Source organism: Trichechus manatus, unplaced genomic scaffold (genome assembly GCF_000243295.1).
Source record: "Trichechus manatus latirostris isolate Lorelei unplaced genomic scaffold, TriManLat1.0 scaffold00080, whole genome shotgun sequence".
Lineage (NCBI taxonomy): Eukaryota > Metazoa > Chordata > Mammalia > Sirenia > Trichechidae > Trichechus > Trichechus manatus.
The window spans coordinates 6,491,984-6,513,367 of NW_004444016.1; the positions used below are offsets into that span (position 1 = coordinate 6,491,984).

Consider the following 21,384-nt stretch of genomic DNA (forward strand, 5'->3'; position numbering starts at 1 on the left):
TTGTTGAATGGGAAACTAATTGCTGTGCAAACTTTCCCCCAAACCACAATAGAAAGTTTAAAGAAAAAAAGAACCGCTGAAAGTCAGGGTTCACTCCTAATCAACAGTCCTTGAATCATCCCAGTTGTTCTAGGAGTTAAGACCCCTACATTCCAGATTTGTCAATCACTGCAAATACCAGATATGCTGGGGAAATGCTGCCAACTGGCCAGCACTATTCATCAAAGATGTAGTCTTCAGGGCACCTAAAATAATACCACCTTACACCAGGATCTTCAGAGCACATATCTGTGATTAGCTTGGTCTGGCCACAGTGCTTGCTTACTAATGACAGTGAGAAAATGCCTCTAGTGAATGGAGGAGCCCTGTGTCTTCTTTATATATGCTACCTCACCATGCGTGAATATTTGTACTTCCATTCACTTCTCCTGCAAAAGGCATAATTATTTCTTTCCATTCTTTTCTGAAATTGCCCACTGGGGCCTGTCTTAAGCAACTACATCCAAAAACAGGTACAAGAAACAATCACTGAAATTATTTCCTACAGTGCCTTTTGGCTAACAGAGAAGAATGTAAAGAAAAAAAATACAGTTAAATAGACATCCTCAGTAAGTGGAATGAAGTTATGTTTAGCTTAGAGTAGTTCTTTTTTTTTTTTTAATTGAACTTCAGATGAAGGTTTACAGAACAAACTAGCTTCTCATTAAACAGTTAGTACATATATTGTTTTACGGCATTGGTTAACAACCCCATGACATGTCAGTACTCTCCCTTTTCGACCTTGGGTTCCAGCTTTCCTGTCCCCTCCTGCCTTCTAGTCCTTGCCCCTGGGCTCGTGTGCCCCTTTAGTCTTGTTTTGTCCTATGGATCTGTCTAATCTTTGGCTAAAATGTGAACCTCCAGAGAGACTTTATTACTGGACTAAAAGGGTGTCTGGGGATCATACTCTCAGGGTTTCTCCAGTCTCTGTCAGGCCAGTAAGCCTGGTCTTTATTTTTTGGGTTAGAATTTTGTTCTACATTTTTCTCCTGCTCTGTCCGGGAGCCTCTATTGTGATCCCTGTCACAGCAGTCAGTGGTGGTAGCCGGGCACCAGCTAGTTGTACTGGACTCAGTCTGGTGGAGGCCATAGTAGTTGGGGTCTATTAGTCCTTTGGACTAATCTTTCCCTTGTGTCTTTAGTTTTCTTCATTTTCCCTTGCTCCTCAAGGGGAAATACCAGTAGAGCATCTTAGATGGCCGCTCACAGGTTTTTAAGACCAAAGTAGGGGATATTTTTTAAAGCAAAGCTACCATTTCCATCAGCTGGCAGTGTGCAATAATGTCAGACCACAAAAGACACCACCTACCTAAATTTATTACAAATGGGTAATTGTGATAAACATTTCTTTCCTTCAGTTTAAAAGTTCTTGTAGCTCTGATAACGTTATTTAGTACTTGTCTATCAAAAGCAAAAGTGAACTTCACATAAAAATATCTCACCTGGATCAGCACTGACAGACATATGGTAACATGCCAGTTAGATATAAACTAAACTTTTTCTAGAAAGTGTTCACAGACCATCAATAAAAAAGTCAAGAACACAGATTAGAATAAAACTGTCTTTCCCAACATTAAAAAAAAATTTTTTTTTTGTTTCACCTGAGAGTAACAGTTATGGTTTAGAAACAGCTCAGACATAAGTAGTGGTGTCCTAACTTATACTAAGAAACAATCTCCTAAATAAAATGATCAGTAAAAAATTAGCAGGAAAAAAAAATTTAAATCCTCCTGCTTGGTTAACAAAGTCCTCATCATAATCTTATTTCAGTTTATTTTAGAAAATCCTCAATGACAGACCAAAGACTGAAGAGATTACATATACTTACCATCATCTCTCCTCCCTATGCACAAATATGCAAACCTCGTCCAATATCATTTAAATGTACAATCAACAGAAACCTTGAAAAAAATATTTTAAGACATTGTTATCCTATACCTCTAATTCAGTCAACACTATCAAAAAGAGCTTTTTTTTTTTAAGAGTATTTCTTTATGATTCTTCTAGCTAGGGAATGGAGCCCTGGTGGCACAGTAGTTAAGAGCTATGGTGAGCTACGGCTGCTAACCAAAAAGGTCGGCAGTTCAAATCCACCAGTCGCTTCTTGGAAACCCTACGGGGCAGTTCTGCTCTGCCCTAATGGGTCACTATGAGTCAGAACTGACTTGAAGGCACCTTACAACAACAGCTAGGGAACTGTGTTAAATGTTTACAGGAAAGAAAAAAGCTAAGCAGAAAAATCTTAACAGTTGCTTAAACATTCAAATCCTTGAAATCTGGCAGATTTCCCAAAGAAATGTCATTAGTCTGTGAGATACCCTACATGATTACATGAAGGTGTAAAGAGAATGTGGGCTGTTTCCTTGTAGAAATCGTGGGGAGAATTAGATTCTAAATGGCATATTCACAAAAGCAGATTGTCCCCTGAGGTAAATATTGACTTTTAAACTTTTTATTTCTCAGGTCGATTGTGTTTTACTTTTTCTTTTGAAAAATTTTAAACCTACAGAAAAATTGAAAAAAAAAAAAAAGTACAATAAACACCTGTATACCCTTCACTTTGATTCACCACTTGTTAGCATATTTGCCATATTACTTCCCTCCCACAAATGCATACATACACTCATACATACATATCCCCATAACTCACTGCCACCAAGTCAATTCTGACTCATAGTGACCCTATATAGGACAGAGGAGAACTGCCCCATAGGATTTCCAAGGCTGTAATCCTTAAGGAAGCAGACTGCCATCTCTCTCTCCCAGAGTGGCTGGTGGGTTTGCATTGCCAACCTTTCGGTTAGCAGCCGAGCACTTAACCACTGCACCACCAGAGCTCCTTACACACATATATAATATGTATAAATTTGTTCTACTGAACCGTTTAAAAGTAGGCGGCATATATTATGACACTTCACCCCTAAATACTTCAGCATACATCTCCGAAGAAGAAAGACATTCTCTTTACATGACCACAGTATCATTATCACACCTAAGAAAATTAACATCAATTCAATATCATCAATGGGTCCATTCAAGGTTCATGTATTACACTTGGTTTTGCCTCTTTAGTTTCTTTTATCAAGAACAGCCTCCCATCTTTATGTTTTTCATTATATTGCATTTTTTTAAGAGTAGGCCAGTGTTCTTGTAGACTGCCCCATATTCTGATTGTTCCCTCACTATTAGTCAGCTCAAACATTCTGGCAAGAATACCACATAGGTACTGTTTGTATCACATCAAAAGACACATAATGTTAGGCTGTCCCACTATTGGTGATGCTAGGTGGGACCACTGGACCAAAGTGGTAACAATCAGATATCTTCATTGTAAAGGATTTTTCCCCCTTTATAATCAATAAGTGAAGTGTAATAAATAAATCTGTGGAGTGAGACTTTTAGAGATCGTGTGAATATCTTATTTACCAACAACCTATCACCCAGTGGTTTTAGCATCCATTGATGATCCTTGCCTGAATCAATGACATTACTGAGGATGAACCTCTTAAGTGAGACTTTTACTATACGTTGGGTCCAAAATATTTTTTGTGACTACATTTATGAAATTATCACAAAAATCAGTAGAAAAAAGATTTGATCTATAACTATATCTATGCTAGTTTTTATACACAACCTTTTCATATGAGTATGTTAGTAAGAGAGGTTTCATGAACAAAGAGTTCCATAGTCAAAAAAGTTTGGAATGCTGCTTAGGACCTACTTACAAGCTGCTGTCAGTCTAATTTCCATAAGAGGAATTATGTCTGTTTTGTTCATCCCAGCACCTGGCACATAGAAAGTCTTCAATAGATATTTGCTGAATCAACGAATGAATGGCTATAATAGGTATTACAGAAAAACCAAATATTTTTCTAAAAATAATTAAAATTAAGGTAAGTGAAAGAAGACAGGAGGGAGCTATGCTGATAATCATTATTTTTGAGATGTGTGGAGGAATAAAACCTGCTTATGGCCTTATAATAAACTACAAGCGAGGCTGAAAACAACTTGCTAGCACCAACCATCATAAAGCCTATAGAAAGGCAGAATTAAGCATTAGTTCAGGATCAAACCTTTGAAAGCATCTGTTGCTCCAGGAGCACAGTTCTTGTCAGGATGAAATTTCAGGGCGAGTCTTCGATAAGCTTTCTTAAGCTCTTCATCACTGGCATTTCGTGAAACTCCCAGAATTTCATAGTAATTTCTGCATTTCTTGATCCTAAAAAACACATCAGAAACATGTATGTCTACAAAGGCCCCTTTTGTACAACCAACTGCAAAACAGCACACTGATCATCCCTCCAAACTCTGAGCCCCAAAACAAAGCTAAAAGAAAATTGGTGAACATATCAATGAAACATCAAATTCATTAATAATGTCCTCCTCCCACCAAAAGCTTAATGTCTTTCGAACTGTTTTCACATCTACTATTTTATTCTTTCTATATCCCTGCGGTAGAACAAGTATGCTAATCCTTTACATGAAGGTGCAAGCTAAAGTCCCGAGAGATGAACCATAGGACAGCAAAACCAGAAAAAAACATAACCACCCTATTTATTTCTGTCTCTTTTTCCTTATGGGTGTCCTTTTAAACTTTGTTTTGAAAAGTTAATATATATACATGGTAGAAGAAAAAAATCCCAACAGTACTAAATTGTATACAGTACAAAATCTTCTTTCCCCATTCCCTGTACTCTAGTCTCCCATCCTAGGTACAACCACTGTTAGAAGTTTCCTGTGAATCCCATGTACAGAAAGAGTATATTTATATAAAGACCTCTTTCTTATCTAAATGGAAGCATATTATAGATATATCTTGTCTTTTTTAGCTAACAATTTATCTTGGAGATTGATCCATAACATATAAAGATGGAAAGAAGTACAGAATAATGGTTTAGCCTAGAGTGGCAGTTCCAAAATTTTTTATCTCAGAAATCCTTTACACTCTTAAAAATTATTGAGGACCCCCAAAGAGCTTTTGTTTATCAATATTCACCACATTAGATGGCACTGGTATAAGAACAGGCATATAGACCAATTGAATGAAACTGAGAATCCAGAAATAAACCCATACATCTATGGTCAACTGATTTTTGACAAGGATGCCATGTCTATTTAATGGAAAAAAAATAGTCTTTTCAATAAATGGTGCTGGGATAACTGGATATCCCCATGCAAAAGAATGAAGTTGGACTCAACCCTCATACGATATACAAAAATTAACTTAAAATGGATCAATGACCTAAATATTAAGAACTCAAACTATAAAACCCTTAGAAGGCAACATCAGGGTAATGCTTTGGATCTAAGTTTTCGACAATGGTTTCTTAGATATGACACCAGAAGCATAAGCAACAGAAAACAAAATAGCTAAAATGGACTTCATCAAAATAAAGAACTTTTGTGCATCAAAACTTTCCTAAGAAAGTGAACAGACAAACTACAGAATGGGAGAGAAGATTTGGTAACAATATATCTCGTAAGAGTTTAATACCCAGAATATATAAAGAATATATATGTGGTACATTGAATTACTTAATATGGCCCTTCTAGTCATAGTCTTTGTGACTTTCACATAATGATTGGGTGGGACTATCCAAATAAGATGCTTGTGGCCCATCAAGGGGATTAGACAGCTTGCTAATAATGCAAACAAGGTACACGGAACCTTTGCGGGGGTGGGATAATGCAAATAGTGTGTATGGAACCCTAACAAAGGAACTGGTCAGCTTTGCCACCTAGCTAAGCTTAAAATGAGCCATCCCAGAGGCAGGAAGGGGGGCCCTCACTACCAGCGAGAAAGAAGAGCCAAGAGTAGAGCGTGTCTTTGGACCTGGGGTCCCTATGCTGAGAACCTCCTAGACTCAGGAGACAGAGATAGCTGTAAACTGGAGATGAGAGATGGTAAGAAGTGGCAGCATAGAAATGGCGGCAACAGAACCAGGAGACCAGCATGAGATGGCGCAGTGGGCTTCCTGGCCCACGGAAGAAGGCGGCTACAGTAGGTGTTGTGCCAATCCACAGACAGAGCTGAGTGCCTCCATGCAGGAGGCTTCCTAGCAGAGTGGGGTGCCTCCAGGCACTTACTGGCAGAGCTAAAGAGCTTTGTAACACTACCCTGAGCAGGGCAGCAGCCAAGGGGCTGAAAGGCCAAGAGATTCAAGGGCTGAGAGGCTGAGAGGCCGAGGGCCAGAGAGAGGCCTGCCTGTGAGCAAAGCTGAGAAGAAGCTGTCCTAATCAAAGAACTGAATCCTGAATTGTAACCTGTTACTTCCCTAATAAACTCCATAACTATGACTATGGTCTGTGAGTTCTGTGCAGCCATTGCAACGAATTATCTAACCCAGCAGAGAAGTAGAGTGCCATGGGAAGGACAGTTTGTGACAGAACTGGTAAAAAGATTGGAGAGAGGAGATATGTCTGACCTCCACCTCGCAGGAATCAGCCTTGGGTTGATGTTAATCTTTTTTTTAAATTTTTTTTTATCGCACTTTAGATAAAGGTTTACAGAACAAATAGTTTCTCATTAAACAGTCAGTACCCATATTGTTTTATGACATTGGTTAACCACCCCACAACATGTCAACACTCTCTCCCTTATCAACCTTGCAGGACCTTTTTTTTTTTTTTGAAAATATACATAGCCAAAGATACACCATTTCAAAAATTTCTACATGTACAATTCAGTGACGTCGATTACGTTCTTCCAGTTGTGCTGCTATGCTCACTTTAGATGAAGGTTTACAGAACAAAAGAGTTTCTCATTAAACAGTTAGTACACATATTGCCCTATGACAATGGTTAACAACTCCATTATGTGTCAACACTGTCCTTACTCAACCTTGTGTTCCCTATCACCAGCTTTCCTGTCCCCTTCTGCCTTCTAGTCCTTGTCCCCGGACTGCTGTGCCTTATTAGTCCCATTTTGTTTTATGGGGCTGTCCAATCCCCAGCTGAACAGTGAACCTCAGGAGTGACTTCACCACAGAGCTAAAAAGGTATCCAGGGGCCATACTTTCGGGGTTTCTCCAGTCTCTATCAGGCCAGTAAATCTGGTCTTTTTGTGAGTTAGAATTTTGTTCTACATCCTTATCCAGCTCTGTCCAAGACAGCTAATGTTAATCTTGATTCTCTCCCCTCCTCCTTGTGAAGTTAGAGGAGGTCTGGTGATGCCACCGTGTCATTTTTATGATATATAACTCAACAACAAAAAGACAAACAACCCAATTAAAAAATGGGCACAGGACTTAAATAGATAATTCTCTAAAGAACATATACAAATGACCAACAAACACATGAAAAGATGCTCAATGTCATTAGTCACCAGGGGAATGCAAATCAAAACCACAATGAGATATCACTTCACTCCCACTAGGATGGCTATTATCAGAAAAATTGAAAATAATAAGTGCTGGAGAGGATGTGGAGAAACTAGAACCCTCATCCATGGATGAATAATATTCCATTGTATGGCTATAACTCATTTTGTTTATTCATTCATCAGTTGATGGGCATTTGAGTTGTTTCTACTTTTTGGCTATTATGAATAATTCTACTATGAATATTTATATACAAGTTTTTGTGTGGATACATGTTTTCATTTTTCTTGGATATATATCTAGGAATGGATTGTGTGGTCAAGTTATGTTTAACCTTTTGAGGAACTGCCAAACTGTTTTCAAAAGTCGCTGCACCATTTTACATTCCTACCAGCAATGTATAAGGGTTCCAATTTCTACACATCCTCTCCAACACTTGTTATTGTCCATCTTTTTTATTACAGCCATTCTAAGAGCATGAAGTAGTACCTCACTGTGGTTTTGATTTTAATTTCCCTAATGACTAATGATTTTGAGCAACTTTTCATGTGCTTATTGGCAATTTGTATATTTTCTTCAGAGAAATGCCTACTCAAATCCTTTGCCCATTTTTCATTTTGGTTATTTGAATTTTTATTGTTGAGTTGTATGTTCTTTATATATTCTGGATATCAAACCCTTATCAAATATATAATTTGAAAATATTTTCTTGCATTCTGTGGGTTGTCTTCTCATTTGCTTGATGATATCCTATGAAGAAGCAAAGTTTTAAATTTTGATGAAGTGTAATTTACAGGTAGTCCCTGACTTATGAAGTATTCAAGTTACAACGAACCGCACTGCTTTTTTTAATATCTTATTATTAGTAATATGTACTACATACAGTGTTGCAGCGTGCAGTTTGCTGATGTTACCATTCTCAGATGTTTACTTGCAGATATTCAATTTTATGACTTACTGTTCAAAACACTGCCATACAGCAGGCTATGGCCTAAAATGAAGTCAGTATTGGAAGTCGTAACAGACAGAAAATTGGGCAGTGTTCAACTCTAACGACATACGACGACTGAACTGCGAGTGAGCCTGACAGCCATTACAACTCCAACTTCATCGCTACGGCACTGACGCTGACATCATTGTAGATCAGGCCTATAGTATGATCTTATTCAGAGTTTCGTACCATCAGTTGTTAATTTGAAGATAAGCTGTTCAAATTTCTCACGCTGTTTAACACCTACACTGCTTATATCCCCAATAATACATCTAGCAAAAGAAGTCATGCCCTGTAAGTTCTAATCCAAAAAAGAAGGTGAGGAAGGCTCTAGACATGGGCATAAAGATGAAGATCATTAAAGGCCTATGATAACGGAAGGAAAGGCAGCAAAACAGCACATGAAGAAGGACTGTCTCATTCGAATGTTTTGACAATCATTAAGGATAAGAATAGGATTTTGGAGGCAGTTAAAGGAGCAACTGGCATAAAATTGACAATTTTAAAAAGAAGAGGCAAGAGCCAATCCATAAGATGGAGAAGCTGTTAATGATTTGGATAGAAGATCAAATCCAGAAGAGGTTTCCTGTGAGTTTACTAACAATTCAAATGAAAGCAAGCAACCTTTTTTAAAACCTGAAAGAACAGCAGAGATTACCACAAGTATTGAATGCCACCAAGGGCTGGTTTCATTGCTTCAAACACAGATGTGGCTTACATAAGGTATGTAAAACCAGAGAAGCAGGAAGTGCTGATGTTGAAGCTACTGAAAAATTCAAGGATGGGCTGGATAAGATAATACAAGATGAAGAATATCTACCAGAGCAGATTTTCAAAGTGGATGAAACAGGTTTGTTTTGGAAAAGGATAACAGAATGGACCTATATTTACAAAGAGACGAAGTTGATGCCTGGTTTCAAGGCATTTAAAGACAGAATCACGCTGCTGCTTAGAAGAAATGCTGCTGAATTTAAATTAAAACCTTTTCTTGTTTATCGTTCTGAAAACCCTGACAAAATAATCTGGTGGTCTACTACAGAACTAACTCCAAGGCCTAGATGACGACTCTGTTATTCGAAGACTGGTTTTTAAATTGTTTCATCCCAGAAACGCGTGCCTACTGCCTTGAAAAGAGCATTCCTTTCAAGATTCTTCTACTACTTGATAATGCCCCCGTATATCCTCCTCATGCAGATGATCTAAATCAAGATGTGAAAGTGGTTTATCTACCTCCCAATGTAACAGCTGTGATTCAGCCTATGGATCAAGGTGAAAACACCACCTTCAAGGCATACTACCTGGGGACTACATTTGTTCAGGCAATAGATGCAAAAGATGGAGGTATGGTAACATTATGCAATTTCTGGAAGAATTACAATATTTTTAAGTGTATCTGGAACATTGCATCTTCCTGGGAGGAAGTTACCAGAAAACGCATGAAGGGGATATGAAAAAAGTTGCTGAGTTAAGTAAACACGCTCCAAGCGTATGATCAGGATAATATGATGAAAGAGACTGGTGGAAAAATTGTCCATATGGCAAGAATGCTGAATTTAGAAGTTGATATCACTGATGTGGAACAGCTCATAGATCAAGAAGAAGGGGAATTGACAGGTTTGGACTTAATGGATTCCAAAGAGGAAAGAAATGCTTAAAGAAGAAGAAAATAATGAGGAAGAAGAAGGAGATAAGTTGTCAAAAATTTTTACAGTGAAAGGATTAGCTGAAGTTTTTTCTAAACTATATCAGGGGCTTCAGCTGCTTGAACACATGGGCCCAAACACATAGATTGGAACCAAACACATGGATCACTTTGCTAAAGGTGACAGGCAGGTTCAGGAAGCAGTGAGATGTTACCACGAAATATATGAAGAAAAAAAAGAAAAGGACCATACAGACAACTCTCACTAATTTTCTGACTAAAAATGCTATGACCATTCCCAGGGATAATCCAGATGATCTGGAACCTTCCACAAGTGAAGTTATTACCGCAACTGGCAAAATGCTAACGTTGGCCGACTCTTCATCGTTATTTTATGCATGTATGTATGTATTAAAATAGATCTGTAAGTTTATATGTAATGTTTCCAACCCCCAAAGACAAATAAAAATCAGATTTATAAAGATACTAATAAAAGGCAATAATGATAAAAAATTTAAAAAAAAGTATTCAACTTACATCAGAACCAATTTAAGATGGAGTCATTAGAATGAAACTGTTGTAAGGTTATAAGTTGGGGACTACCTGTATCTGTTTTTAATTTTGCCACTTCTACTTTTAGTGTCATATCTAAGAAAATCATTGCCTAATTCAAAGTCATGAAGATTTACATTTATGTCTTCTTCTAAGACTTTTATAGTTTTAGCTCTTACATTTGGGTCTTTGATTGATTTTGAGTTAATTTTTGTTTTTTTGTTGTAAACATAAACACAAAGAGATGCACAAGTGAGGTCTGGGAGGAGTTATCAGCACAGAACTTCATGGCCCCAGAGACATGGCCGTCCTCCCATATGCATTATCAATCCCGAAGCTCCAATTCTGAGTTAATTTTTTAATATGATGTGAGGTAGTGCTATGGATTGAACTGTGTTCTCCAAAAATATGTGTTGTAAATCCTAACCTCTATGACTATGGTTATAATCCTATTTGGGAATGGGTTGTCTTTGTTATGTTAATGAGACAGGATTAGTGTAGGATGTGTCTTAAATCAATCTCTTTTGAGATATAAGAGAGATTAAACAAGCAAGGGAAAGAAGCAGAGATGAGGGAAGAGAAATGCCAAGCCACATGAAGATCGCCCAGGAGCAGAAGCTCAGGAGAGACAAGGACCTTCCCCCAGTACCGAAAGAGAAAGTCTTTTCCTAGAGCCAGCACCCTGAATTTGGACTTCCAGCCTCCTAAACTGTGAGAAAATAAATTGTTTGTTATAGCTACCCATTTGTGATATTTGTTATAGTAGCACTAGATAACTAAGACAGGTACTAAGGGTTCAAGTTCCTTCTTTGCATGTATATATCCAGTAGTCCCAGCACCATTTGTTGAAAAGACTCTTCTTTCCCCGATTGAATGGACTAGGCACTCTTGTCAAAAATCAATTGACCATAAAAGTAAGGGTTTATTTCTGCACTCTCAATTCTTTTCCACTGACCTATATGCCTATTCCTATGCTATACTCTTTTTTTAAAAAAATAATATTTTATTGAGTTTTTGGTGAAAGTTTACACAGCAAGTTAGGTTCCCATTTGACAATTTCCACACAAATTGTTTAGTGACATTAGCTACATTTAACACAAAGTGTCAACATTCTTTGTTTTCAGTTTGCTCTCTTTTCAGTACTCCAGTTTCCCTGCCCCCTTATCTTCTCATCTTTGCTTTTGAGTAATTATTGACCTTTTGGTCTCATACTGATGGTTTTTAAGTAGGGCATCGATCTTATGGGTAATATCCTTTATTTTGGGTGCCACTCTGCTACTTCGCTAAAAGGTGATCTCAGGGGATAGGCTCGGTTCTAGGTTCAAAGCATGTCTCAGGGTGACAATCTCATGGAGTCCTCTGTTCTCTACTGTTCCAGTTTGTCTGGCTTTTTTTTCTTTTAAATAAGAATTTGAATTCTGCTCCATATTATCCTCCCATTCTATCTGAAACCATCTATTTTGACCCCGGTCAGAAGGGTCAGTGGTGGTAGCCAGGCACCATCTAGTTCTTCTGGTCTCAGGGTAGATGAGGTTGTGGCTCGTATAGGCTTGTTTCTTCTCTATGCTTTTGCTTACCTTCTTACTGTTTTGCTCCTGGTGAGTAGAGACCTGTAGTTGTGTCTTAGATGGCCGCTGGCAAGCTTTTAAGATCCCACATGCTACTCACTTCACTCGGATACACATCATGATTTTTGTGAACTGTTATGACAATTGACTGAGTTGTCCCATGAGACTATGCTTCTAAGCCTTCAAACCCAGAAAACCAATGTTGGAAGGTGTTTGGTTATGTCTGAGGAGTATCCGTATTTGTGTCTTCAATGACTATATGTGCCTGCACCCACGTATTTGTATTTACATCTACCTATAGATACTTCAGAGCCTTGGTGGCGCAGTGGTTAAGAGTTCGGCTGCTAACCAAAAGGTCGGTAGTTCAAATCTACCTGCCACTCGTTGGAAACCCTATGGGGCAGTTCTATTCTGTCCTATAGGGTTGCTATGAGGTGGAACCGACTTGACAGCAACAGGTTTGGTTTTGGTTTTTTACAGATACTTCTATCAGTTCTCACCTATGTACACACTTGTACCTACCCATATACCAATTTGCCTATACCTATCCATATGTCCCATGCTACATTCTTGATAACTGCAGTTCTGTAGTAAGTTTTGAAACTGAGAGTTCTCCAATTTTGTTCCTCTTTTTCAAGATTGTTTTGGCTATTCTGGGTCCCTTGCATTTTCATGTGAATTTTATGATCAGCTTGTTTATTTCTGCAAAAAAAAGGCAACTGGGATTTTGATAGGGATTGTGTAGAATCAGTTGATCAATTTGAGGAGCATTATCACTTTACCAACATTAAGCCTTTTAATCCATGAACATGAGCTGTCATGGGATGTCTTTCCATGTATTTAGGTTGCCTTTAATTTCTTTCCACAAAACTTTGTTGTTTTCAATGTACAAATCTTACACTTTCTTTGTTAAATTTACTCCTAATTATTTTATTAATTTTGATGCTATTATAAATGGAATCACTTTCTTAATTTCATTTTTTTGATTGCTCACTACTAGTGTATAGAAAAAGTTAATTTTTATATATTGATCTTGTATTTTGCAACTTTGCTGAACTTGTTTATTAGTTCTAACAGTTTTCTTGTGAATTATTTAGGACCTTCTATATACAAGATCATGTCATCTATGATTAGAGATAGTTATACTTCTTTCTAATCTAGATGTCTTTTATTCCCTTTTCTTGGTGAATCGCCCTGGCTAGAACCTCCAGTATGATGCTGAATAGTAATAGTGACAGCGACAACCTTGTCTTGTTCCTGATACTCATGGGAAAGCATCCAGTTGTTAATCATTAAGTATATTAGCTGTGGATTTTCCATAAATGCCTTTATTAGGTTGAGGAAGTTCTTTATATTCCTAGTTTGTTAAGTGCTTTTATCATTAAAAGATGTTGAGTTTTGTCAAACATTTCCCCTGCCTCTATTGAGATGATTATGTGGTTTTTGCCCTTTATTTACTAATATGGTATATTACATTGATTGATATTCATACATTAAACCAATCTTGCATTCCTGGGATAAATCCCACTTGGTTATGGTGTATAACCCTTTTTATACGTTGTTGGATTTGGTTTACTAGTATTTTCCTAGCATTTTGTTGAGGAGGATTTTAGCATGTATTCATATTATTTATGTGCATTTAGCACTATTTATAAGGTGTCTGTCAGTTTGCTGTACTGTGGAGGCTTGCATGTCACTTTGATACTGGAAGCTATGCCACTGGTATTCAGATGTCAGCAGGGTCATCCATGGCAGACAGGTTTCAACTGAGCTTCCAGACTAAGAGAAACTAGGAAGAAGGACCCGGCAGTCTACTTTTGAAAAGAATTAGCCAGTGAAAACCTTATGAATAGCAGTGGAACATTGTCTGATATAGTGCCAGAAGATGAGCCCCCCAGGTTGGAAGGCACTCAAAAGACGACTAGGGAAGAGCTGCCTCCTCAAAGTCGACCTTAATGATGTGGATGGAGTCAAGCTTTCGGGACCTTCATATGCTGATGTGGCACGACTCAAAATGAGAAGAAACAGCTGCAAACATCCATTAATAATCAGAACATGGAACGTACTAAGTATGAATCTAGGAAAATTGGAAATCGTCAAAAAGGAAATGGAATACATAAAAACTGATATCCTAGGCATTAGTGAGCTGAAATGGACTGCTATTGGCCATTCTGAATCGGACAATCACGGTCTACTATGCCGGGAATAACAACTTGAAGAGTAATGGCATTGCATTCATTGTCAAAAAGAACATTTCAAGATCCATCCTGAAGTACAACGCTGTCAGTGATAGGATAATATCCATACGCCTACAAGGAAGACCAGTTAATACAACTACTGTTCAAATTTATGCACCAACTACTGAGGCCAAAGATGAAGAAATTGAAGATTTCAACCAGCTTCTGCAGTCTGAAATTGATCGAACATGCAATCAGGATGCATTGATAATTATTGGTGATTGGAATGCGAAAGTTGGAAACAAAGAAGAAGGACTGGTAGTTGGAAAATATGGCCTTGGTGACAGAAACCATGCCAGAGATTGCATGATAGAATTTTGCAAGACCAACGACGTCTTCATTGAAAATACCTTTTTCACCAACATAAATAGTGACTATACGCACGAACCTTGCCAGATGGAATACACAGGAATCAAATCGTCTACATCTGTAGAAAGAGACAATGGAAAAGCTCAATATCAGTCAGAACAAGGCCAGGGACCAATTGCAGAACAGACCATCAATTGCTCATATGCAAGTTCAACTTGAGTTGAAGAAAATTAGAAGAAGTCCATGAGAGTCAAAGTACGACCTCGAGTATAGCCCACTTGAATTCAGAGACCATCTCAAGAACAGATTTTACGTGTTGAACACTAATGACTGAAGACCAGACGAGTTGTGGAATGACATTCAGGACATTATACATGAAGAAAGCAAGAGGTCATTAAAAAGACAGGAAAGAAGGAAAAGACCAAAATGTATGTCAGAAGAGACTCTGAAACGTGCTCTTGAACGTTGAGTAGCTAAAGCAAAAGGAAGAAACGATGAAGTAAAAGAACTGAAGATTTCAAAGGGCGGCTCGAGAAGACAAAGTATTATGATGACATGTGCAAAGAGCTGGAGATAGAAAACCAAAAGGGAAGAACATGCTCGGCATTTCTCAAGCTGAAAGGACTGAAGAAAAAAGTCAAGCGTCAAGTTGCAAAAGTGAAGGATTCTATGAGGAAAATATTAAACGACGCAAGAAGCATCAAAAGAAGATGGAAGGAATACAGAGTCATTATACCAAAAAGAACTGGTCGACAATCAACCATTTCAAGAGGTAGCCTATGATCAGGAACCAACAGTACTGAAGGAAGAAGTCCAAGCTGTACTGAAGGCACTGGTAAAAAACAAGGCTCCAGGAACTGACAGAATATCAACTGAGATATTTCAACAAATGGATGCAGCACTGGAAATGCTCACTCGTCTATGCCAAGAAATCTGGAAGACAGCTACCTGGCCAACCAACTGGAAGAGATCCATACTTATGCCTATTCCCAAAAAAGGTGATCCAACCGAATGTGGAAATTATCGAACAATATCATTAACATCACATGAAAGTAAAATTTTGCTGAAGATCATTCAAAAGCGGCTGCAGCAGTGTACCGACAGGGAACAGCCAGAAATCTAGGCTAGATTCAGAAGAGGACAGAGAACCAGGGATATCACTGTTGATGTCAGATGGATCCTGGCTGAAAGCAGAATACCAGAAAGATGTTTACCTGTGTTTTATCGACTATGCAAAGGCATTCGACTGTGTGGATCATAACAAATTATGGATAACACTACGAAGAGTGGGAATTCTAGAACACTTAATTGTGCTCATGAGGAACCTGTACTTAGATCAAGAGGTAGTTGTTCGGACAGAACAAGGGAATACTGCGTGGCTTAAAGTCAGGAAAGGTGTGCGTCAGGGTTGTATCCTTTTACCATACTTAATCTGTATGCTGAGCAAATAATCTAAGAAGCCAGACTATATGAAGAAGAAGAGGGCATCAGGATTGGAGGAAGAATCATTAACAACCTGCATTATGCAGATGACACAACCTTGCTTGCTGAAAGTGAAGAGGACTTGAAGCACTTATTGATGACGATCAAAGACCACAGCCTTCAGTATGGATTACACCTCAACATGAAGAAAACAAAAATCCTCACAGCTGGACCAATAAGCAACATTATGATAAACAGAGAAAAGACAGAAGTTGTCAAGGATTTCATTTTACTTGGATCCACAATCAATACCCATGGAAGCAGCAGTCAAGAAATCAAAAGACGCATTGTATTGGGCAAATCTGCTGCAAAAGATCTCTTTAAAGTGTTAAAAAGCAAAGATGTCACCTTGAAGACTAAGGTGCGCCTGACCCAAGCCATGGTATTTTCAATCGCATCATACGTGTGCAAAAGCTGGACAATGAATAAGGAAGACCGAAGAATTGATGCCTTTGAATTATGGTGTTGGCGAAGAATATTGAATATACCATGGACTGCCAAAACAACAAACAAATCTGTCTTGGAGGAAGTACAACCAGAATATCCCTAGAAGCAAGGATGGCGAGACATCTTACATGCTTTGGACATGCTGTCAGGAGGGATCAGACCCTGGAGAAGGACATCATGCTTGGTAAAGTACACCATCAGTGAAAACAAGGAAGACCCTCAACGAGATGGATTGACACAGGGGCTGCAACTATGGTGTCATGTTTGAATTATGTCCCCCCAAAAATGTGTGTAACAATTTGGCTAGGCCATGATTCCCAGCATTGTGTGGTTGTCCTCCATTCTGTGATCGTAATTTTTTGTTAAAGAGGATTAGAGTGGAATTGTAACACCACACTTACTCAGGTCACATCCCTGATCCAATGTAAAGGGAGTTTCCCGGGGGTGTGGCCTGTACCACCTTTTATCTCTTCAAAGAGATAAAAGGAAAGGGAAGCAAGCAGAGAATTGGGGGACCTCATACCATCAAGAAAGCAGTGCCGGGAGCAGAGCACGTCTTTTGGACTGAGGTCCCTGCGCAGAGAAGCTCCTAGTCCGAGGGAAAATTGAAGAGAAGAAGGTCTATAGAGAGAAAAAGCCTTCCCCTGGAGCTGACGCCCTGAATTTGGACTTTTAGCCTACTTTGACTGTGAGGAAATAAACTTCTCTTCGTTAAAACCATCCACTTGTGGTACTTCTGTTATAGCAGTACTAGATGACTAAGACATATGGGCTCTAGCATAACAACGATTGTGAGCATGGCGCAGGACTGGGCAGTGTTTCATTCTGTGGTACATATGAGTCCGAGCCGACTCAACAGCACCTAACAACAACAACATAAGGGATATCAGTCTAAAGTTTAGTTTTCTTGTAATGTCTTTTTCTGGTCTTAGTAGCAGGGTAATACAGTACATAGAATGAGTTGGGAAGTACTGCTTCTCTTCTATTTTTTGGAAGAGTATGTGAGGGATTAGTGTTAAGTCTTCAAACATTTGGTAGAATTCACCTGTGAAGCCACCTGGACCTGGGTTTTTCTTTTTCTTTGTGGGAATTTTTTTTATTACTAATTCAGTTACTTTACTTGTTGTAGGTCTATTCAAATTTTCCATCTTCTTGAGTAAGTTTTGGTAGTTTGTGTCTTTTTAGGAATTTATCTATTTCATCTAGGTTATCTCATTTGTTGGCACAGAATTGTTCAGAGCATTCTCTTATAATCTTTTTTATTTATGTAAGGTTGGTAGTGCCGTTTCCTCTTTTATTCTTGATTTTATGTGAGTTTTCTTTTTGTTCTTGGTCAGTCTAGCTACAGGTTTGTCAATTTTTTTGATATTTTCAAAGAACCAATTTTTTACTTTGTTGATTTTTCTCTATTGTTTTTCTATTCTGTTTCATTTACTTTCACTCTATATTATTTCCTTCATTCTCCTTGCTTTGAGTTTAGTTTGCTCTTCTTTTTATGGTTTCTTTGTTTAATTGTATTTTTGGTGAAAGTTTACATAGCAAATTAGGTTCCCATTTAACAATTTCTATACATACTGCTCAGTGACATTGGTTACATTCTTCACAATGTGTCAGCATTCTCACTATTTCCATTCTGCTTGTTCTGTTTCCATTAATCTAGCTTCTCTGCCCCTTCTTACTTTTTCATCTCTGCTTTATGGTAAATATTGACTATTTGGTCTCATGTAGATGATTATTTAAAGGGACACAGTACTCATGGGTGATATTGTTTATTTTATGAGCCAATCTATTATTTGGCTGAAAGGTGACCTTCAGGAGTGGGTTCAGGGTGATTATTTTTATACTTTCTTAAGGTTGAAGATTAGGTTAGTGATCTGAGATCTTTCCTTATATTTACTTATTTTTATTTATTGTTGTAGTTTAAGTGAAAGTTATTTTTTTTTTTATTATAGGTATTTATAGCTATAAATTTCCCTCTAAGCACTGCTTTAGCTGCATCCCATAAGTTTTGGTATGCTGTGTTTTCATTTTCATTCCTCTCAAAGTATTTTCTAATTTTCCTTGTGATTTCTTCTTTGACCCTTTTTTTTATTTAGAAGTGAATATTTATTTAGTGTCTGTACATAACACACACTGTATGATTTTAATCCTTTTAAATTTATTGAGGATTGTTTTATGGCCTATCCTGAAGAATGTACACCTAAGAAGTACTTCCATGTATACCTGAAAAGAATGTATATTCTGCTGTTGTTGGGTGGAGTGTTCTATAGATACCTATTAAATCTAGTTGGTTTCCCCTGCCTCTCTTAAAGTAGAAGCAAGGCAGGCAGTTCAGACTGTACCCTTATACTCTACTTCCCTCCAGAACCTATTGTGCTTCTGAGGTCCAGAAGCTACTGTGCTTCACTAATAATAATTATAATAATAGCAGTCAATAGTTACATAGCACATTCTCTGTGCCAGCTACTGTTCTCAACACTGTACATAAAATCACTCATTTAGCCCCTGGAGTCTCTATCAGCCCAGAACTAAAACAATTTCCGAGGCCAGGTCTTCAGACAGGGATTGGACTGGACTGTGGAACATAAAGTGATACTCGTGAAGAGAGTGCCTCTTAGTCAAGTAGATACAAGAGACCAAAGGTGCAGCTTCTGTCCAGAGGTGAGAAGGGAAGGCAGAGAGGGTTAGGAGCTGGTTGAATTGACATGGGGAATCGGGGCGGAAAGGAGGAGTGTGCTGTCGCAGAATGGGGTGAGCAATTAGGGTCATATAACAATTTATGTATAAAATTTTGTATGGGCGACTAACTTGAAATGTAAACTTCATTTAACTAAAACAATATTAAAAAAAAAAAAAATCACTCATTTAATCCTACTACAGGCTCACCTTTGCACCCCAAGCAGCTGCTCCTCAGTGTAAGTGGCACTCCCCTCACCCTGCCGGGTCTGATTCCACTCATTCTCAGACTTCTTTTCTTTCTGTGCCGTCATACAGTTACAGCAACCACAGGGGTCATGACTCTCAGGAGGTCTGTCTTCTGAGTATTTGTTTCTTCTAATTGCATCAATATAAGCTGCAAAGCAACAGCCCCTCCATTAGGCCTTAGTTTGACCCTGCAAATCAACTTTGCTACCTGCCTTAGCTCTCTGGGAGGGTGCTAACGTAGAGAGGAATTCAATTCTTTTTTAGCTAATAGTTACAGAATGAATATGTATAAGACACTAGACTAGCTAGATCAGAGGGATTATGAGTGAGACCTACTCTGGACCACAAAAGAGGTTATATTCTAATGGGAGAGAATTCAATTAATCAAAACACACGCAGAATGTAAAGAGGGACATAAGCAATGTAATCAAAGAGTGCAGAGAACTCACGTCTTATCTGGAAAAAAAAACAGAATCTGTTGCCATTGAGTTGACTCCAACTCAGTGATCCTATAGGACAGAGTAGAACTGCCCTGTAGGGTTTCCAAGGAGTGCGTGGTGGATTCAAACTGCCAACCTTTTGGTTAGCAGCTGTAGTTCTTAACCACTACCCCACCAGGGTTTTATCTGGAGGATTTGGGAAAGGCTTTAAAATTTAAAAGCCTTTGATCAAATGATCAAATGTGATCATATCCTTCTTCCCTAAGTGAGCATCCACTGCTCCTTGTCCAAATTTCTTATCATGGCCCCAGCCTGCCTCCCCAGCCTCATCTCTCACCACATGCTCCTTTGCAATCTGCGCTAGTCACACCAACCTCTTTTCAGATCAGCAATGCTTTTCCTTTTCTCTCTGCCTTTGTACATGCTGTTTCCTCTGCCTGGACCACTCACTAGGTCTGCCTGGCTGACTTCAATGTATCCTTCCTGTCATCATATGTGACATGAGGCCTCTCCTGACACCCAGGCTGTACTGGGTGCCCTGCCAGTGTGCTCCCAAAATCCTTGACCTTGCTGTGGAGCCCAGGACTTTTTAGCTGATTTATAATTGTCTATTTACCTGTTAAACTCCCTAAGAGGGCTGAGAGTTTTCTGGGGCCCCTATCTATCAAATTCTCGCTGCATCTTCAGGCTCAGCCTAGTGCAGAGCACATAAGACATGCTGGATCAATGCTTTTTGCCTGACTGCAGGAAACTGGCATGAATCAAAGGCCTGTTCAGGATAGGAAAGACTGGCCTACTGGTGCTGATGCGGGCTGGCGTGGGGGACAAGATCACCCTGGAACCAAGGGTCAGGCGGCCCAATTTGGCGATGGGGAAACGGGCCTGGTAAACAGGCTGCGGGTGACCGCATCACCCTGCTAGCCTCCAATCACCCTGGCGTAGGTGGGCCAGCTAGCAGCGGCCCTGGGCGGGGCACGGGCCGGGGCTGGGCTGGGGGCAGGGGGCAACAAGTCGTCAATGGTGACTCGGGTTTCCCGGCCTGCCCCCAATTCTGGCCAGAGCTCCCGACTTCCAGATCCCGACCCCTGTCGTGGGCGGGCCCCCACTCCATCCAGAACCCCACTTAGGTTCAGCATATTCTCACGGGCCTCCATCTCTCGCCTCAGGCCCAGGATCTCAGCCCTTACGCGTTTTCAGAAGACCCATGTCCCACCATTCGACCAGGACCTGGTACCTTCAGTCCAGCGCTCCCCGTTGCCCAAAGACGCCGCCATACCGGTTCCCTGTCAAGAGGTCTGCGTGCCTCCCCGGCTCCGGAGGCTGAAAGGGAAGGGGGCGCGAAGCACAGGGCGTACTGGGCATTGTAGTCCAATTCGCACGGGCTACGGAGGACGCGCCGGGTCACTGGACTACTACTCCCGGCAGGCTCCGCG

The 21,384-nt window shown here is 39.3% G+C and overlaps 1 protein-coding gene across 1 annotated transcript in view; it reads right to left on the minus strand.

Moving 5' to 3' along the window:
- Positions 1–21,384, minus strand: part of DNAJC18 (DnaJ heat shock protein family (Hsp40) member C18) — a 35,513-nt gene extending 14,129 nt beyond the window's left edge. Inside the window, exons 1-3 of the mRNA XM_004381060.2 lie at positions 21,186–21,384; positions 19,473–19,659; positions 4,113–4,258 (exon numbers count right to left, since the gene is read on the minus strand). Coding sequence (XP_004381117.1) covers positions 4,113–4,258; positions 19,473–19,659; positions 21,186–21,225 — 373 coding nt within the window. The 5' untranslated portion in view covers positions 21,226–21,384. The remainder of the gene's footprint in view (positions 1–4,112; positions 4,259–19,472; positions 19,660–21,185) is intronic.